The sequence below is a fragment of the Microtus oregoni genome, unplaced genomic scaffold (genome assembly GCF_018167655.1).
Source record: "Microtus oregoni isolate MIOR12 unplaced genomic scaffold, Mior012 000025F_ref0000491, whole genome shotgun sequence".
Taxonomy (NCBI): Eukaryota; Metazoa; Chordata; class Mammalia; order Rodentia; family Cricetidae; genus Microtus; species Microtus oregoni.
In genome coordinates this window covers 8239457-8258883 of record NW_024543084.1, presented here as the reverse complement: position 1 = coordinate 8258883, position 19427 = coordinate 8239457, and the positions used below count along the sequence as shown (strand labels likewise).

Sequence of the window (19427 nt, the reverse complement as noted above, 5' to 3'; positions counted from 1 at the left end):
TAGTTGTTAGGGAAATGTAGATTAAAATCAAAACAGGGTACTTGAAATACCAACCAGACTGACAAACTGTAGCTGACAGCACAGTTTCTTTGGGGTGTGAGATAGAAGGTGTTGTGGGTGCCACCCCCGTTGTGGCAGTATTAGCAGCACCCAATGGGGTCGCAGAGATATGGTTACCTCTTCCCTGGGGTCCGATGGGCAGATTCTTGCCTCACATCAGGAGAACCCATCAGCCAGGAATGTTTCAGCACCTACGCGGAGAATAAGTGGTTACACAACAGACTAACCCGTGTGGCAACAAGTGATTCCCACTGAAGTGCGGGAACACATACTTCTGTGTTCATGTAGTTCACAGGGTTACAGCTCAGAGAGGACGATGCTGAGCAGTGTCGTGGCGGAGCAGGCTCAGGGCTGCAGAAGCAAGGCGTTGGGGACCAGGTGGGAGACAGGGCTCCTGTGCCTCGTCCATAGAACCACTGGTCATGTCTCACCTTTAAGGTAAATGCTGGTCATACTCAAAAGACAAAATTCTTGTCCTTCTGTATAGTCAGGAGGAGAACACAGTAGCCAAGGTAGGATTTACCTAGCAGACATCAAAGACAATTAAAGAAAGGGGACTTGCCAGGGATATGCAGAGGCCATGTAATACCCACTCCCACTGAGAGTAGCAGGGGCCTGTCCTTGGACATTGTCAGAGCACGGTTATAATCACCAGGCAAGGGGAGGTCAGCAACCCAGGGACTGCAGGGTCTTCCTGGAAGATGTGGATGTCACCAGTATGCAGTGCATGACTGCCAGCATGGAGCCTAGTAGGTCCGACCCTGGGGATTTCAGCATTTTGTAGACAGGTGTGTGAGAAGAGTCAGAGGTGGTGGAGTAGGAGAAGTCAGAAGCAAAGGATGCTGAAGTCAAGAGGAGAGTGGCGCCTGGTACAGTGACACAGATCCGTAATCCCAGGGTTGAGGTTGTGTATAACAAGAATCTGTGTCCAAGCAGAAGAGGAAAGGGTAGGATTGATGAGTGCCATGAAGGTTCTGGGAGGTGAAACAGGCTCATAGAGGCAAGTCACTGTTCTCTTGGCCATTTTTCCCAGCCTATAGCCCATCCCCTGACTTTTCTATCATGAAAGCTCTTAGTATATGCTCACAGACAAGTGACCAGCACCTATCATACTGTCTTAGTGAGGATTTCGACTGCTGTGAAGAGACACCATCACCATGGCAACTCTTATAAAAGAAAACATTTAATTGGGGTGGCTTAGAGTTTCAAAGGTTTAATCTATTATCATCATGGTGCAACATGGTGGCGTGCAGGTAGACCTGGTGCCTGAGAAGGAGCTGTGAGTCCTACATCTTGACCTGCAGGAATCAGAAAGTGTTCTGAGACACTGGGCATGGCTTGGGCATATATGATCCCTTAAAGCCCACCTCCACAGTGGCACACTTCCACCAACAAGGCCACACCTCCTACTTGTGTCACTATGAGCTTATGGGGGACAATGACATTCAAACTACCACACCTGCCTATCCTAATTTCACTGAGCAAGAAGATCAATCAAGACAAAGTCTTTGGTTTTCCTAATGCATCTGCAACCCAACCCACACAAGCAGCCTGGATTTGGCCTCTGCTCCGTGAGAGCAGGACTTCATGAATACGGAGCCTCTTACCTAGACCTCCGGCTTCAGCAGCCTTCCTTTATAATGAATCACTCAGGAGTACACAAGTCCAATGACATTGCTTATCATTAAAGAAAAACAAACAACAACAACAAACAAAAATCTCAAACTCCTGGTGAATTCCTGAAGCTCACTGGCTAGCCAGCCTGGCTAATAGACAATGTTTAGTGAGAGACCTTGTCTAAATAAATAAAAAGTGTAGAGCGCAATTGAGGAAAGATACCTGACATTAACCCCCGCTCCTTTGCATACACACGTGCCCACACATGCACACGCGCGTGCCCCCTCCCCCCCGTAGCTGTTTACAACTGCTATATATACGCCCTCACTGAATAAGCTGTCTACATTTCTGTGTGTACTTCCTCACTAGACAAGCTGTTTACACACCCACCCAGGGCAGTTCCTCACCAAATAAGCTGTTGACACCCACTGTGGTCACTTCACTGGACAAGCAGTCTACACTGATGTAGGTGCTTCTGCTTAGGAGGATCTGCCTGCGGTGTTGTGAGTACCCCTCCACAAAGAAGTTATCTATGCCGCCTGTAAGTATGACTAGTGTCCCTTTGTCCTCGGGTGCAGCTGTTTCCTATTTCTCTGTAACACCCACTTTATGGGGGCAACAGTTACTCTGATTTCCTCCTTCTGTTTGCACGTCTGTTCACATCTCTCAAGGAAGCTGAATGCAAGTCCACTCTTGGTTTAGGGCATCTTTGTGGTCCTCATCGCCTACTATAGGCTTGACTCTTACCTGTTTTCCTTAGTCCCATGGTAACGGTGACTCTGAGGCAGGCTGACATACTAGAAGGTATAACCTACCAAGCTATGTGTGTGGTACAGTGAAGCCTCAAGAGAGCATCCGTGTATTGTGCCCAGAGGCTGCAGAAACAAAAGAAGGAGCAAGGGCCAGAGGTAGAGGAAGGACACAGAGTGAGGGCAGCTTGATGGACCTTCCCTTGGTGTGTGTGTATGTGTGTCCTGCCTTTACCTTCTCTCCTCAGGAGCCTGCTGGTGCTTTCACAAACCACTGAAGCAGGGAAGTGTGGTAGAGAAGAAGAGGCCTGGGGATAGGTGTGAGATACAGTCCTAGCTATGGCATGCCATATGGGCCTCTGTGTCAAATAGCTTGGTGATGAACAAGCTCTTCCCTGCTTCATTAAAGAGCACAGTTGTCTACCCCACCTCTCAGGCCCAAAGCCAACAATCTCAATTCCTTTTCTTTCACTAGCATGTCCAACTTATCCACAGTTCAGCTTGCTCTGGGCCAGTTACAGCCTTTTCTTTTCCTTTTATCCCCCAAGACAGGATCTCTGTTTAGCCCTGGCTCTCCTGGAACTCGCTCTGTAGACCAGGCTGGCTTCAAACTCACAGAGATCCTCCTGCCTCTTCCTCTCAAGTGCCCCACACTGCCCAGCAAGTCATGGTCTTTTCTGTTCTTCAAACCATGCTGCCTGGCGTTGGTGTCTGTCAAAGCCATTGACTGGCCTATTTCTCTCTGTGATAGGGCAGTTGGCAACCCCACACCACTTCAGCTGTCCCTTTCACTATTCAGAGAAGAGAACCAACCTTGATTGTGTTTGATACAGCTGTATTGCGGCTCTGGGGATGATGTTCTGTGCACCCGATGACATTTAAGAGTTCTACTAGGAAAGTGAGCGCTCACAATGAGGCCGCCAAAAATTGTAGTTTCCCACATGTTGTGAGACAAAACACTTATGGGGGAGATGCAACACACCTATCTATTCACCCCAGCTAGGGATCCCACGACAAAACAAAGTATGGATATCACCACAGTCCAACGTGGTGAACCAATGAGTTTTATTGGAGTTACTTACGAGAGTATGGGTGAAGGGTGACTTGCAGTAGCAGAAATGACTGAAAGACCTTATCAAGGTCTACACCAGCATGAGTTCCCAGTTCACAAAAGCTGGGAAACCTAGCGCCCACTGCACAGCCAGTAGGAAGCTCAGCAGGCCACAGAATGGCTTTTCCAAGTGACTCTGGTGTAAACCTCTTCTAGGCAGCTCAGCTGGTTCTTCTTCCAGGTATCTGGTCTGGTCTGTCGTCTTGGTGAATAGGCTAGTCTGAGAGTAATAAAGACTCTCAGCAGTCTTTATTGCTTACTCTGACAGGGAGGGCCTAGTCCACCTGGTGAGTTTCAGGGACTTTCTGAAGTCATTTTGAGTTGTTTACCTTGCTACTTAGAGAGTGTAGATGGATTTTCCTTTGGGCTGCCAGTTCACAAATTATGACACGGAGACTTATTATTCATTATGAAAACTCAGCCTTAGCCTAGGTTGGTTCCTAATTAGTTCTTCTACCTTAAATTAACCTATATCTTTAAATTTGTGTTCAGTCGTGTGGTTCAATACTTCTTCTCTCCATATTGCCCATTCTGCTCCCTCTGCACTGGCCGGAAACTCTGCCTTTCTTTTTCTCAGAGTCCTTTCTGTCCCTGGAAGTCCCACCTAACCTTTTCCTCCCTAGGTATTGGCCATTCAGCTTTTTTTAAACTAATCAGAAGGCCCCTTGGCAAAGACACATCTTCATAGAGTAAACAAATATTGTGCAATATTTCCCCATTTTGTCTTAATAAAAGGGAAAGGTTTTAACTCTAACACAGTAAAAACTGTATACAATGAGGGCAATTATCAGGTATTGTCTAAATAAAAAGGAAGGGTTTTAATGCTAGCATAGTAAAGCTATATACAATAAGAACAATTATCAGGTAAGAATTGCATTAACAATATCCAGTCCATTTGTATTAAGCAAATTTGAGGAAAGTACAGTTTTATCTATTGTATCTTAGTGAGCCCAAAGTTTTGTACCTAATTCACTTGCCATCCTAACTTTTATTACCAACTCAAAACCATCTTTTTATATCTCTCAACCTTATACACTTTATACCTCTTTTATAAGTTTCTTTTCTGAATATAGTAATGGAGAAAACTATATCTAGTCTTCAACTCCATCAGAGACCCAAGAAGGAAACAATACTATCTGAGTAAACAGAAAGTATAGAGCAAGCAACTTCCAAAACCATAGAAATGACAGAAACAGCTGGCTGCCTGGACAGTCACCCAAGGTCCCTCTGCAACATTGGGTCATCTATCTTCAGCCCACATGCCTAGAATATCTGACAGACTTCTCTGTGAAGCAGGAATTTTGAAGGACTGTCCTACCTTGTCTTGGCAAAGTTTGGCAGTTGCTTGTGTCTGGCTTATCCAATTTGGACAGCATACTGTCAGCAGTTGAGGCAAGGGCAGTTTCTTGTCCAATGGATAACTTTGCTACAATTAAAGCAAACTCCATATGGAGGTTCTTTGATGCCTATCATCTCCTTTGAAGTAAATTGGTGCTGCCAGGAGCAGACATGTCTTATTGTCCTAAAAGCCTTTTGTTATTGAAACATCTTAAATGCCATATTATGTAGATCTCTGAAGTGTTTGAAGACCACCCGTTGATCTAAAATATCTCTGTCTGACCTTGAAAATATACCCAACATGGCTACAAATTTGATTGTTATAGATGACTAACTACTAACCTATGCTTTTAATTAGTAGCCTTTAAGGACTATAACTTTACATTTCATTTTAAAATGAGCTGCATATATACAATATCTTAAACAAGAGTATAAATGTATATAATGTATGTTTTTAACAAAAATAATCTTAAGTTTCTATCAATATATAAAATACCTTAAATAAGAGTATAAACATATATACAGTATAACAAAAATAGCCTTAAATTTATATCAAAATATAAAAATCTATACCAATATAGAATATTTAAGGCTGGTAGTTCCTTTTTTAGTTTAAAAATAGATTAAATAACCTACCCTTTTATTCTATCATTTCTATGCCCTCCCTTCTTTTCAGAATGAGATCCCTGATTCTAATCTCTTTTGTTTGGCTTCTTTCCTGTCCATTACCAGTAACCACTTGTAACCAATCCCCCTAAACAATGATAAATATCTATAACCCATTGAATGACCAAAAATGACCCACCTCACCACTTGGGAATGTGGACATCATGTTCTCTAGATTGTTTCCTGCTGTCTGGGAGGGTAACAGCATCTCTAAGGGACCCTGAGAAAATTGAGGTAATAGTTGAGTCCTGGGAGAGCTAGCTTTATCATTCATTGCCAATCTCTGTGTAATCACAATGTGTATCTAAATACACAATGGGCTTATCTGAAGTCCTGGCTGGAGTAGTGCCCGAGGCTGGACCATCTCAGTTAGCTGCTTTGAAATTGTCCTGAGTAGTTTATAGTTCAAAGGCAATCTTTGGCTGGTATTTGTCAGCTTAGTAGTGTTACCACAATCCAGGTGGAATTGTTGTGGGGTCCCATCATCCTTTTGGAGACTCCAAAGGCCTCTGTTAGGAATGGTCATGGTTCACTGAAGAAAACTTAAACATTTTAAATGTCATATGCAGCAGATCTTGAAGAGGTTAAAGGACCACAATTTGTTAAGTACATGCAGGGTATGCAAACTTAATTTCTAGTTACCTGATTCAGACTTAAGCCTGAAATAAAGTACAGAAAACTAGATGAAGCCTTTTTCTATAATTTGTTAGTACTCTATAAGAACATTAATATCATGACAGAAAGTTTAAATATATATATATATATTAATCTTATTAATTTTGAGATAATATATATACCTTAAGAAGACTTTTAAAGAGTCAAAACAAAACCAAAGGAATAAGAGATTAGTGACAATAAAATAGTCTCTTAATTTTTGTTTTTATTCTGTCTCATACCAGGTGGCTCTTCTCACATGAGACAGAGATTTTGGATTTTCCTTTAACAAGCATGCTTGGGTTTAGAGAAGGAGAGAGCCACACTCTAACTCCAAAACCAGCTTTAATTTTTAATTGAACTGGGACTACATAAAGACCATTTGCATTATATGTCTGTAGAGAACAGCAGAAGCAAACTTTTGGGAAGATTTATGAAATTTTATCCTGTCAAGTTTTTTGAGAATTTAGTCATTCCCACATTGGGTGCTAATCTGTTGTTGGAAGCTGCTTGTTTGTTTCCCAGCCGCCCAGACTCCTGAGATAATCACACAGAAACTATATTATTTAAATCACTGCTTGGCCAATCACTTAAGTATATTTTTAACTTGCTCTTATATCCTAAACTAACCTTCTCCATTAATCTGTACATCATTATGAGGTCGTGGCCTACTGGCAAAGTTTCAGCAGGCTCCAGCAGCAACATCTGTCCCCAGCAGCAGCTACATGGCTTCTTGACTCTGCCTACTCTCTTTCTCTATTTTTTCCAGCCCGGCTATATTCTGTTAATCCATTAGCCAAAAATCAGCTTCTTTATTCCTTAATGAATAAAAACAACACATATACAAAAGTCTTTCCGGCACCAGAGATGTGTTATACCAATAGGCCAATTTGCTCTCTTTCTTGGGACATTTTCTCTGGATGATTCACCTTTCTCTTCAGATGTCTTTTTTGTTCAGTGGTCTTCAGATTCCGTAGTTGGATACCTTCTTTATCCTGAAAGACAAAAACAAAATCCTGCCTCAACCCTAACTTTAGGAAGTTTCCCTTTTTGGCAAGTTATAACTGATCAAATGAAAGACATTTGTTAGTCTTATAAGTTAGTTTAGTATGAATGGTCACACTGTTTGATGAACTATTGCCTCTTCTAACCAAGAGATCTTTCCTGTTCAAATTGAATTTTTAGCAATTTTGAAGGTATCCATAGCTTTATTCTCCTTTGGAAACAAAAACAAAACCTCTTCCCCAACATAACACATATCCTAGTTTCCATTCTGAAGTCAACATATCTTTAAAATATTCAAGCTGATTTCATTCAATAGTTTTTTTCTACTATCCAATGTCTCTTTGCAGCTGTTGTCCTTTTCTCATTTAAAAATTAGCATTTAAAAATTCAAAGTCAATAAAACACTGTGTAATCTATCTCTGGTGGTCTTTATTATCAATTTCTGTTTATTAAGCATATCTTTTAAAGTGCAATTAGATCTTTCTATAACTGCTTGTCCTGTAGGATTGTGTGGTATATCTGGTATATTCTTTATGTTGTAATATGCAAAAAACTGTTTTATTTTACTAGAAACATATGCTGGAGCATTGCCAGACTTAATTTGTACAGGTATCCCAATGATAGTCATTTCTTTTAATAAATCTGCAATTATAGAATCAGTCTTTTCAGAACTCATGCAGTTGCCCATTGAAATCCTGAACACGTATCTATGGTATGGTGGACATATTTTAATTTTCCAAACTCTGCAAAATGAAACATATCCATTTGCCAAATTTCATTTCTTTGAGTACCCTTTGGGTTACTTCCTGCAGATAGTGGAGTTTGGTCATACAAAGAACAAATAGGACATTTCCTTATAATTTCCTTGGTTTGTTGCCAAGTGATAGAAAAATCTTTTATCAAACCCTTGCTATTAACATAGTGTTTCTTATAAAATTCTGAGACTTCTAGCACATTTCCTACCAATAGCTGATCAATTTCATCATTACCTTGTTCTAGAGGGCCTGGTAGGTCGATATGGGATCTGATATGTGTTATATACAAGGAATGATTTTATTTCTAATTATTTCTTGTAATTGGATCAATAGCAAAGCTAATTCTGAATCATCTGGAATAAGTTCAGCAGTTTCAATATATAAAACAACTCTTTCTTCATATTGAGAGTCAGTAGGTATATTAAATGGTTCTGGAAAATCTAATAATACCATAAGTATAGCATATAATTCTGATTTTTGAATAGAATCATATGGATTTTGAGGCATGTTACTTAAATTTCCTGACTTGTAACCTGTATTTTCTGATTTATTTGCATCAGTATAGAGTGTAGGAACTCAAGAAATTGGTGTTCCCTGTACAATATGAGGAAGAATCCAATTAGTTCTCTTTATAAACTGAAGTCTTTTGCTTTTGGGATATTGTTGCTGATCTCTCCCAACAAATTACTGCAAGCTCTTTGCCAATGCTCATTTTCTATCCATAATAAGGAAATTTCAACTTTCATAAACATACCACAATTTCTGCCCAGTCTATTCCTATTAATTGACAAAGTCTTAATTTTCCTTCCAGAATCAATTCAGAAACCTTTTCTACACAGGTCTTTATTTTTTACTCTGTTTGTACAGTGAAAATACCCATCATAAGGTATTATCTTCTCTCTGCATAAGAATCTCTGTGGGAGAATATATAGAAGGTAAAATAACCAGGATACAATCAAGCTCTGGATCTAACTGATCCTCCTCTACATTCTGTAATTTCTTTTCTACCCAAACCAATTCTCTCTCAGTCTCAGCTGATAGTTTTCTTGGCATATTCAAGTCCTTATCACCTTGTAAGGTTTGACATAAATTACTTAGTTCTTGAATTGTCAATTGTGGGCCATAACCAGTTGATAACTCCCGGTAATTTTTTGAAAATCATCAATTGTTTATAATTGATCTCTCCTAATTTGTACTTTCTGTGGCTGAGTTTTTCTGTAAACCTATCTCATATGTTGTAATTGGAGCGGCGGGGCTGCATCCCCAGCACCCCGGTGGCCTGCTAGCTTATGCCCCGAAATAACAACACACAAATTGTATCCTTTTAAACACTGCTTGGCCCATTATATCTAGCCTCTTCTCGGCTAACTCTCTTACCTGGACTAGCCCATTTCCAATCATGTATGTAGCACCCCAAGGTGCGCTTACCGGGAAGATTCTAGCCTACATCCATCCTGGGTCGAAGCTGAATCGCGTCTGCCTCAGAGAGCAGAGCTATCACATCTACCCGGGAGAGGGGAGCATGGCGTCTCTGCTCCAGGGAGCAGAGTTGTCGAGTCCGAGTCCGAGCTCACTTCCTCTTCCTCCCAGCATTCTGTTCTGTTTACTCCACCCACCTATGTTTTAACCTATGAGGGCCAAGCAGTTTCTTTATTGCTTAACCAATGAAATCAACAGATTGATATATGACACTCCCACATCACTCCTATCCTAGGTAATTAATAAAATCTTTTCTTTTAATGTATGGAATATTTGTGTACACTATGTAGATGTGTCTTTGCCAAAGGGCCTTTCAATTGGTTTAATAAAGAGCTGAATGACTAATACTTAGGTAGGAAGTACTTAGGCGGGACTTCCGGGGATAAAGAGGACTCTGGGGAAGAAGAAGAAGAAAGGGGGAGTTGCCAGTCAGTGCCGAGGAAGCAGGATGGGTTAGTATGCAGAGGTGAGGGATTGAGCCACACTACTTAACATGGATTTAAAAATATGGGTCAATTTAAGTTATAAGAACTAATTAGGAACAAAGCTAAGCTAACACCAAGCTTTCATAATTAACAAGAAATCTCTGTTCATTATTTGGGATCTGGGTGCCCAAAGAAATATGTCTGCTTATATATAGTTTACTGTATTAGAGTTAAAACCTTTCCTTTTAATGTATACAAAAAGAAGGGAAATATTATGGGATAATCCTTTTGTACACTATGAAGATGTGTCACTCTGATTGGTTTAATAAAAAGTTGAATGGCCAATAGCTAGGCAGGATTTCCAGACACAGAAGATGCTGGGGAGGGCAGAGATATGAGAAGACATGGCAGAAGCAGGGAAAGCTGGATAGATAGTACCTAGAGGAGGTAAATGGGCCTTGGGGCAGCACACAGATGAACAGAAATGGGTTAATTTAAGTTATAAGAGTTAGCTAAAGCAAAGCCTAAGCTATTGGTCAGGCTTTTATAATTAATCATAAGTCTCCTTGTCATTACTGGGGAGTCAACAGCATGATGAAAAAGTCCAACTCCACTTCTCTGCAGGAAACAATGTTTCAACCTGGAGGAACCCATTACCCAACACCAATAGTGCCAGCTACTCAGTGGTGTTAGCTTTCCTGGAGAGATAGGAAATTGGTGATGTGGGCAGCAAACAAATAGACTGGCAAATATCCACAGTGGATCGTTTATTACTGTCTGTCTAGATCCAGGGCCATGGGATCCACACACACCCACAAATACCCACAGTGGAGAACCCCCAGTGGATCGTTTATTACTGTCTGTCTAGATCCGGGGCCATGGGATCCACACATACACATATGTAGACAGAGTTACATGTATAATTACACATATAATTAATAGGAAAATTTATTATTATTTTTGACAGATCCTGTTTGGTTTGGAACTTGCTGTGTAAACAAGGTTGAACTTGAACATAGATGAGACTGGCCCCAAACTCACAAAGACAAACCTGCCTTTGCCACTTCAAAATTATTAAAATATCAAAAATATTAAAAAAAATTAATTTTGGAGACTTTATTTTTATTTCTTGTGTATGAATATTTGTCTGAATGTTTGTTGTACCATTTTCATGCAGTGCCCTTGGAGGCTAGAAGAAGGCATTGGATCCCCAGCAACTGGAGTGACAGACACTGTGAGCTGCCATGTGGGCGCTGGGAATTCAACCCCAGTCCTCTAGAAGAGCAGCCAGTGCTCTTAACCTTTGAGTCATCACCATACCCCATCATAAGCAAATCTTAAAAAGTAAATAAATGTTTTTTCCATTTTTTGTGACTTATTCATTTTTTAATTTATTTTAATTTTTTTTTTACATTTTATGTACCAGTCCCAGATCCCCCTGAAAACAAATGTTTTAAATAAAAAAAACCCAAAAGTTTAAGAGTTGTGAACAAAATCTTTCCTTCAAAAATATACCCCTGTATAAAAGGATATGTATAATGCACTGATTTTAAAAATAGGTGCTTTTTCTACCTTTCTTCCCTTGCTGATATGACAGTGTAAACCTGTGATGGCATGGGTAACGAGGTATCGAGCGAGAAAACAAAAGTATGGTGATCATGGAAAGAAGGGGGAATAAGATAAGGATCCCAGAGCTGACTTTTCATTATGTCAAGGTACAACTGTTTCTTATAAGCTGCTGCTTGCCTCCGCTTCCTAAGTACTTCCTAAGACTGGTCTCCTGTAGTCTATGTTCTTTGGTAGTCAGCCGGATGGATCCTTTGGAATGTGTCAGAAGCCATCAAGGAGAAAATCCCACTTCCAGCCGTGGACTGCCCTTGCTGTGTCCTCTGCTAGGTTTGGCTTTGCACCCCTCACCTCCCAGTAACACTCTGGAGTCATGTGCGGATTAGCTTTCATTCACTAAGAACAACTCAAAGGAGGAAGGGTGTATTATCGCTCACAGTTTCTGAGGTTTCAGGCTGTGGTTTCCGCGGCATCATTGTTTGTGGGGAGTCAGAGTATCATGCCAGAAAAGGTGGAGGAGTTGAGAGGAGGGAGGGAGGGAATTTGAGAACAAGAGACAGAGAGAGGAAGGGACCATAGACCCATACAGCCCCCCCCCCCCCCCCCCCGGCAGCATGCCCCTCAAGTGCCCACTCCCTTCAGCTAGGTCACTCCTCTGCTTCCCACAGCCTCCCAGCAGCCCATCAATTAATGAATCCATCAACGGATCAATCCTTTCACGAGGTCAGATCCCTCTCACGATACCAAAGCCCTCGCTTCTGATTGCTGCTGTAATGGGGACCAAGTCCTCAGCACACGAATTTTCAGGCAATGTCTCAGATCCAAGTTATAGCATGGCAGAGCGATCCCCCCACCTTCCACTCTTCCACATCGCTGTGGCTTTGTGACCTTCCTTTGTTCATTTCCTGCAAGGGTGAAGAGGACCCTTTCTCTTCCTCTGCCATTTGAGTGTGATTTAGGGAAGGGGTTAATCCCAATGCTGTTAAGACCCACAAGCCGTCCTGTGTACTCACCGTGAATGCTATCACCTATTAAGTGCTATATAAATGTTTCTACCTTTGGTAGAAAAATGTCAGCTCGGTGAAGGTGGATCCTGGGCGTGGCAAACAGGTGCACCATGAAGCTCTGTCTGAATGTTTATAGAATGAATGGCAGAGCAAGGACTGTCTGAGCTGAGATCTTGGAGCGGCTCAGGGTCCGGTTTACGAAAAACCGCAGATGGAACTCTTGACAGGGTCCATTGCGAGACCTTCAGGGGCCAGAGATTTCAAAGCAGGGCATGTGAGGATATCAAAAAATGAAGGGGCGACGATAGCCTCGGCATCCGATGGCCAGCATCGAGAGGGAGTGGCTGACGACATGGCCTCCGCAGGACAGGGGTGTGGACGCCAGTGGGAACCTAGGCTGCCTCTTCTGGATGCCACGGACATCGCCCCACCGGGGAGGGTCTGTTCGGGTTCGAGGAGCGCGAGGGCGCGCGGGGACCTCTCAGGCTGCTGACCTGGGGAACCAGAGGCAGCGAAGGCTTTGGGCGGCGCCCCAGGGGCACGCAGAGGCTCACGCTGCCTAGAGCTGGGCACACGCAACTCGGCGTTCCCCGAGGACCGCCGCGGACTCTGGCGGGGGCGGCCGCGGGGGCGGGGTCTGTGGGGTCCGGGGGTGGGACCGACGCGGATTGGCTAGGCGCGGCCGCGTGACCGACCCCTTATAGGGCGTGGCGTAGGGCCGCGGCTCGGGTGCGGTAGCAGCTGGCGGGCGAGGTCCAGGCGGCTTGCTGCGGCTCGGCTAGGAGCCCCTGGCGCGCCGCGCCCTCGGTGCCGGGCCGCGGAGCCGGGGATGCTCGCGGCGCCCAGGAGTCATGGTCCGCTTCGGGGACGAGCTGAGTGGCCGCTATGGGGGCCCCGGCGGCGGGGAGCGGGCTCGGGGCGGCGGGGCCGGCGGGGCGGGTGGCCCGGGCCAGGGGGGTCTGCCGCCGGGCCAGCGGGTCCTGTACAAGCAGTCCATCGCGCAGCGCGCACGGACCATGGCCCTGTACAACCCCATCCCAGTCAAGCAGAACTGCTTCACCGTCAACCGCTCGCTCTTCATCTTCAGCGAGGACAACGTCGTCCGCAAATACGCTAAGCGCATCACGGAGTGGCCATATCCTACGGGGGCCTGGCCGGGCGGGGACCGGCGGAGGTCAGGGGCTGGGGCGACGTCGGTGTCCGCGCGGCGGGTCCGGGAGGGGCGGCTGGGGCCTGGGCGGAGGCGCCCAGTGGCCATCTTTCTGGTGCTGGGAGGGGGTGCGACCCGGGAGAGGCGCGTCGCGGACCCCACGGGCCGGCGAGGAGGAGCGGGGCGGAGCCTCTGGGGCGGTCTCCGAGTGCGTGTGTGCGTGGTTTGGGTGTGCGCGTGTGTGGTCGTGGAGGCCACGACGGACTGGGTGCACGCTGGGCGGAGCCCCTTCTGACCTGGGGCTTGTCCCTTCGTGCACCTGGTCTTGGGGAGCCAGGTTGGGGCACACAGCATGCGGCCGTCCTGGAGGACACGGGAGGGCGAGTCCGAGTCTTGCAGGTGTGAGGGCCGTGTGGATGCAGGTCCTTGCGCGTGCTGACTGCAGGTGCCTGCGTTTATGTGCGGGCATCGCTTGAGCCGGTGCTGCGCGTGCGTGTGTTCGGCATTCTTGGTACATTATGTTCACGTGCGGGTTTAGATACTTGTGGCTGTGTCTTTAGGTAAGGGCGTGCGCCTGCGCAGGACCCGCTTCTGCTGCTCTGGGGGGCTACTGGAGGGTTCTCCCGTGGCGCTGGCGGGCTGGGCAAGGCAGCTGTCCGTGGTGCTGACGGCGTCGGAACTAGCGGAGGGGCTGGGCAACTGCAGAGGCCCCGCCTCTTGGCTGCCCCCAGAACTAGGGCGGGGAGCTGAGAAGACTAGCCTTGAAGGGGGGAAGGTGGGTGTCGGCCAGCAGTACTCAGACCTGGCTACTGCACTGCGCTGTCCTCATCTTCACTACCTCCGTAGCGCCTCCTAGCCAGTCCTTAACCCACACACGCCCTTCGAATACATGATCCTGGCCACCATCATCGCCAACTGCATTGTTCTGGCCCTGGAACAGCACCTCCCTGATGGGGACAAGACTCCCATGTCTGAGCGCCTGGTGAGTGCTGGCTAAGGGTTTGGGGGGCTGAAAGCTTGGGTAGTGGCAGGTTGTCTGATGTGTCTGAGCTGGACAGGCAGGACCCTGTCCTGACTCCTTGTCCAGTGCCAGGAAACTGGGATGGCCAGTTGAGTGTGATGAAAGACCAGGGAATCACTAGCTGGCGCCTTGTGACTTTAGCTACCCCTACTCCCCAGATGGTTCATTTGTTCATGCTGTGCTGGCCTTGACTTAAGGACCCAGTTCTAGACCTGGAATGAGGGAGGGGCATTTCTCATAGATATAATAAGAATGTCAGGCTTTATGGGCAGCCCTGTGTCCAGCTGACCCTTTCCTGCCATATTCCCTAAGGAAGCACTTCTTCCCAAATGTTTCAAATCCATATTCTCCTCTAGTGTCTTGCCAAGAGTTTCCTAGAACCCAGTGATGTCCATTCTGGGAACCAGAAGCCATACCTCTGGGATTATGACTCTTATGGAGTGGGAGGCAGGATCGAAGGCCAGCCTTCTGCACTCAGGAGGTTTGAAGGGCTAGTGTCACTTCACAGGTGAGGGCACAGCCACCGCTCCCTCCTGCTGCCCTTTTGCCTGGGCTTAGCATGTGCAGAGTGTGACTGTGAGACCATAGTACTTCTTGTATGGAGGAGAAGCTCGTGGGGTTCAGGAGGACCCTGGGGACCGAGCTCTCTAAGGAGAAGAGGCTGCTCTGTTCTCTCTCCATCCTGGCTGTTGCTTCTCTGACTTCAGCTCAGATAAAGCAATGTGTAGCTCGGGACCTGGCATCTTGCTGAGCTCTGGTGTGGCCTGTCTTCCCATTCTCTTCTGAAGTTTGGCAGGGGAGGTGGCTCTGAGAAGGTGGACTTCATGACAAACTAAGAGGGATGTTTAGGATGGCCACCTGGGACTGAGGATCTTCCTGGAGGACAGGAGAAGGCTAAGTGGGCGTAGAGAGTATAGACTGGGAAGGAAGATTGTGAGTTAAGTCATGTTTCAAATCAGAGGGTAAATAATGGTCTCTGAACACCTTTGGTCATGTCCAGAAGGGTTCCTCTGTTCCTTTGGGTTTCTGGCCTAGTAGGAGCTCTGCTTGCTCCATTCTTGTGGTGAACAACCATTCCAGAGGCCAGAGAAGGGAGTGAACTTGGAGGTTTACCAGGTTGAGTATCACCAGCGCCAGGCCACAGGTCATGACCATATCTCTAGGGAACTCTGGACCATAGGCCAAGAGGGTCACAGGCCAGACTGAAGTCAGTGCAAGGGGCCATGAACTTAGGCATCCTTTGTTGGCCAAGTCTCGTGTTCAGCTTTCTGATTACCTGTGTCAGAGCAGCAGGTTTGCTTGGTGTTGATAATGATGGGAATGGGAGGATGTAACTTTTGTGGCTAAGCTATTGGGAAAACAAGCAGTATATGCCACTTTGGGCCTATCCTGGAGCTCCAAAATGTTCTCGACTAAGCTCAGCCTTGCCTGTGGGCTCAGTCCTCAGGGGCTGTGAGGATGAACAAAAGACAGACGGGCTTGGACACTAGAGCTTCTAGCTACCTAGCAGTAAGGGGCTGAGTGGTGTTAGGACCCCAGTGTGTCTAGCCTCACTTGGTGTCGGTTCCTCATCTCTGGGGCCCCTGCTTCTTCCTCACTTGTCCTCTATAGCTGCCAAGCCTCTTTCTTGCAGCTCAGCGGCTCGCAAGCCATTGGCATACCCATCTTCCTGTCCCATCAGCCTCAGTCATGGGTCTGGCTTAGAGAAGCTGGGCAGAAGAATCTAAGGGAGAACTTCCTTGCTAGTGGCTCTAGAATATGGTCAGTTCTTCTCTTTTTGTCCATAAAGACATTGTGAGGTCAGTTTCTTCTTTGGTGCAGATAGTCAACAGTCCCTCCCCTTGAGGAACGAAGACCCAACTAAACTAGACCAGAAACCTTGAGGCCAAGACCAATGCATGCATTCCTTCAAGAGCTTCATCCCTGTCATGAGTCAGCATCAGGAGGCAGAACAGGGACACTAGGCCATCATGGATGCTCAGTGGCCAGGCTCCTCATTCTGCTCATACCTGCTGATAGCCACTTCCCTTTGCAAACTTCAGGGCCATCAGCCAGTCTTAGGGACTGACTCCCTGCAGGCAAGAGAGGGAGGATCAAGCTCATGTGTTGGCAAGGCACGGGGCCCTTGAGGGTCATACTTCTTGGAGAGAGGCTCCAGCTGAAGAAGTTAGTTGGCCCATCTCATGTGGCAGCTCCTTGGAGCATATAGGCCACATGCCCAGTCTTCCTTCATGGGGGCATGGTGTGTTTGAAGAGCAGTTTTTGCTGGAGCTGGTCCTAGGGGCCAACCTTGTGAATGGACTCTGGAAGCCGTCCTGCTTCCCATCCTTTCTTCCTATTTTTAAAGCTGCTGACCCAGAGTGTAGCAACTGAATCATGCTAAGCCTCCTTGTCCAGCTCCCTGAAGCTGTCTGCTCTCTTCCCCTTACACCTGATGCTTCTATTGCTTTCTACATCCGTGGTCCTGTAACATCTTCTCCCCATGCTTCATATTGTTTGCTCGGCTCTGGTCCTCCCCAGCATCATTCCTTGTAGGTGTTGGCTAAGAAGTGGACATGGGGATCTTATTAGAGTCCCTGTCTCCATTCCCTTGGTCCTACTGTTTTCTCCAACAACAGTCTTTCCCTTAGACTCTAGCCCTAGAAACTTCTGTTGCCACGCCTTTGACAAGACTCCCTGAGCCTTGGCCTGTATGGGTTCCCGGGTTTGCTCCCACCTCCCAGTCTCATGCCTACTGCTGGGATGTAGGCCTAGCCTGTAAAGGGGGCACTGTCCCCTGGTCTTCCCAATATTGTCACTGTAGTTTCCTTAATGCTGGAGCTTTATTTCTCTTTATTCCCCCATCAGAATTTCCATGTTTTGCCTGTCTATGTGTGTTGCATGTGTGAGTGAGTCCCAAAGCAAAGACTAAGGATGCCAAGCTTTCCAGGTGACCTGGCACAGTGGCCAGAGCCTAGGGTCAGACCCAGGTGGCTGTTGGGGTTACATATGGTCTCAGGTCTAGATACTCCCTCTCTATGCCTTTGTGCACTTGGAAGGGAAAAGATCTGACTGTATAGAAAGAGTTGCTGTAGTTAATACAAGGACTTGATTTACAGGCATCCAAAATGAGCATCATCACTACCTTTTTTACCTCCTTGAGCAAAGTCTTCTCGATGATTCCAGCAGGACAGTCCTGGTACCCTGTGAATGGAGCGGCAGCTGGGATGACAGAGTAGAGATCTAAGGTCTCGTAGGCACGATCAGGGCACTGCTGTCACATCAACAAATGGTAGATCCCATTATTAGTCGTGTCAGGTGGTCACACTCAGGCTAGCGGGAGCGAGCAGTGCACACTGGAGAAGCCTGAGGTGCCTGGCAGGGTTAGCCGTGGGGTAGTAGGTGTGTCCATCAGACAGGGACTGCTGAGTAGCCATTTTGCTGAGGGGACGGAGGTGAACACTGTCCTGTGCTCCTCCTCAGGATGACACGGAGCCTTATTTCATCGGGATCTTTTGCTTCGAGGCGGGGATCAAGATCATCGCACTGGGCTTCGTTTTCCACAAGGGCTCCTACCTTCGAAATGGCTGGAATGTCATGGACTTCGTGGTGGTTCTCACGGGGTAGGTGGGCCAAGCCCGAGTGCATTGGTGTGTGCTGCCCCACCGTAGGGCTGAAGTGGAAGGAATGTTCATGTTGGTACCCCATCCCCTGAGTGCAGTGCAGAGGGTAAAGAGCTCTCTGATTATACCTCTGGACGAATGGCGATTGCTTCTCCCCACTCAACTTACTGGGCTCCCAAGTAAGGCTCTCAGAGACACTGGGGTCTGTTCCCATCTGCTGTGCTCTGAGGACCATGCTTGTGTTTGTACTGTGTTTTCCCAAAGGGCTCGCTCCTAGGCCTATCAGGAGGAGCCTGATTACAGACCCTAAAAGCAAGGGCATAGGGTCCTGGGCACTATGGATGGTGTGACCCGCAAGTGAGGTGCTTCTTCAGAAGGCTCTTACCCATCTGTGATCTTGAGGAGCACTTGATATCTGAGCCATTTCCTGTCTGAGAAGCTACCTGGGATATCTCCCTGATAGCTCTGTGCCACTCCACTGTGTGAGGCTGAGTATGGGATCCTGGTTCTCGCCCTGGCAATGTTTCTGATTTTAAATTTATTCAATGTATGGGTGTTTTGCTTGCATGTGTGTCTGTGTACCACATGTGTGCCTGGTGCCCTCAAAGGTCAGAAGAGGGCACTAGGTCCCCTGGAACTGGAATTACTATGTGGGTGCTGGAAACTGAATCTGGGTTCTCAGCAAGAACCACAAGCGTTCTTCGCTGCTGAGCCATCTCTCTAGTCCCTCCACCCCTGAATGTGTTTAGTTACAATGTATGCCTGCTGCTTCCTGTCCATCAGTCCTTCCATATAGTGACCAGATTAAAACTCCTTACCGCCCAGGAGCTTGCCCATCTCCTGGCCATCTCGGTTGATTTGTCTGCCTAATGGGCATTGCACAGTCTTCTTCCATTTCTCTGATGTAGGCTGTGGATTGGGGAACTCCTGTGCTGGGGGCCGAGGCTGTGGTTGGGATGAGGGCTACTCACACAGAGCCTGTGGCTTTCTCAGAACCTCTGTCCTGGTCTAGGGATGGCAGTGTCATCTTCCGTAGGGCCTTGTGGTTGGGGATTAAGTGCCAAGATCAGGGCATAGGGAGCTGGCCCATTACAGGTGAGAATGCTGCACTTTTTATAATGGGAGCTAGGGTGGTTCCATCTCTGCCCACCGACCTCCATGGAGGCCTGGTGCATGTAGGTGTGTGTAGGAGGGGGTTGAGTGTCAGGAAGGAGGTGTCAGG

General features: G+C 46.5%; 1 protein-coding gene across 13 annotated transcripts in view; it reads left to right on the top strand.

Moving 5' to 3' along the window:
• The first annotated feature begins 13154 nt into the window (after positions 1-13154).
• The window catches only part of Cacna1b (calcium voltage-gated channel subunit alpha1 B), a 157159-nt gene continuing 150886 nt past the window's right edge, over positions 13155-19427 (top strand). For 11 of the 13 annotated variants that reach the window (XM_041674757.1, XM_041674756.1, XM_041674753.1 and 8 more), the window contains exons 1-3: positions 13155-13567; positions 14459-14564; positions 18066-18205. In XM_041674757.1, the coding sequence (XP_041530691.1) occupies positions 13284-13567; positions 14459-14564; positions 18066-18205 (530 nt within the window). In that variant the 5' untranslated portion in view covers positions 13155-13283. Of the gene's footprint in view, positions 13607-14082; positions 14143-14428; positions 14565-18065; positions 18206-19427 lie in introns of those variants that run through there. The other 2 variants (XM_041674758.1, XM_041674759.1) reach the window with 2 other exon arrangements.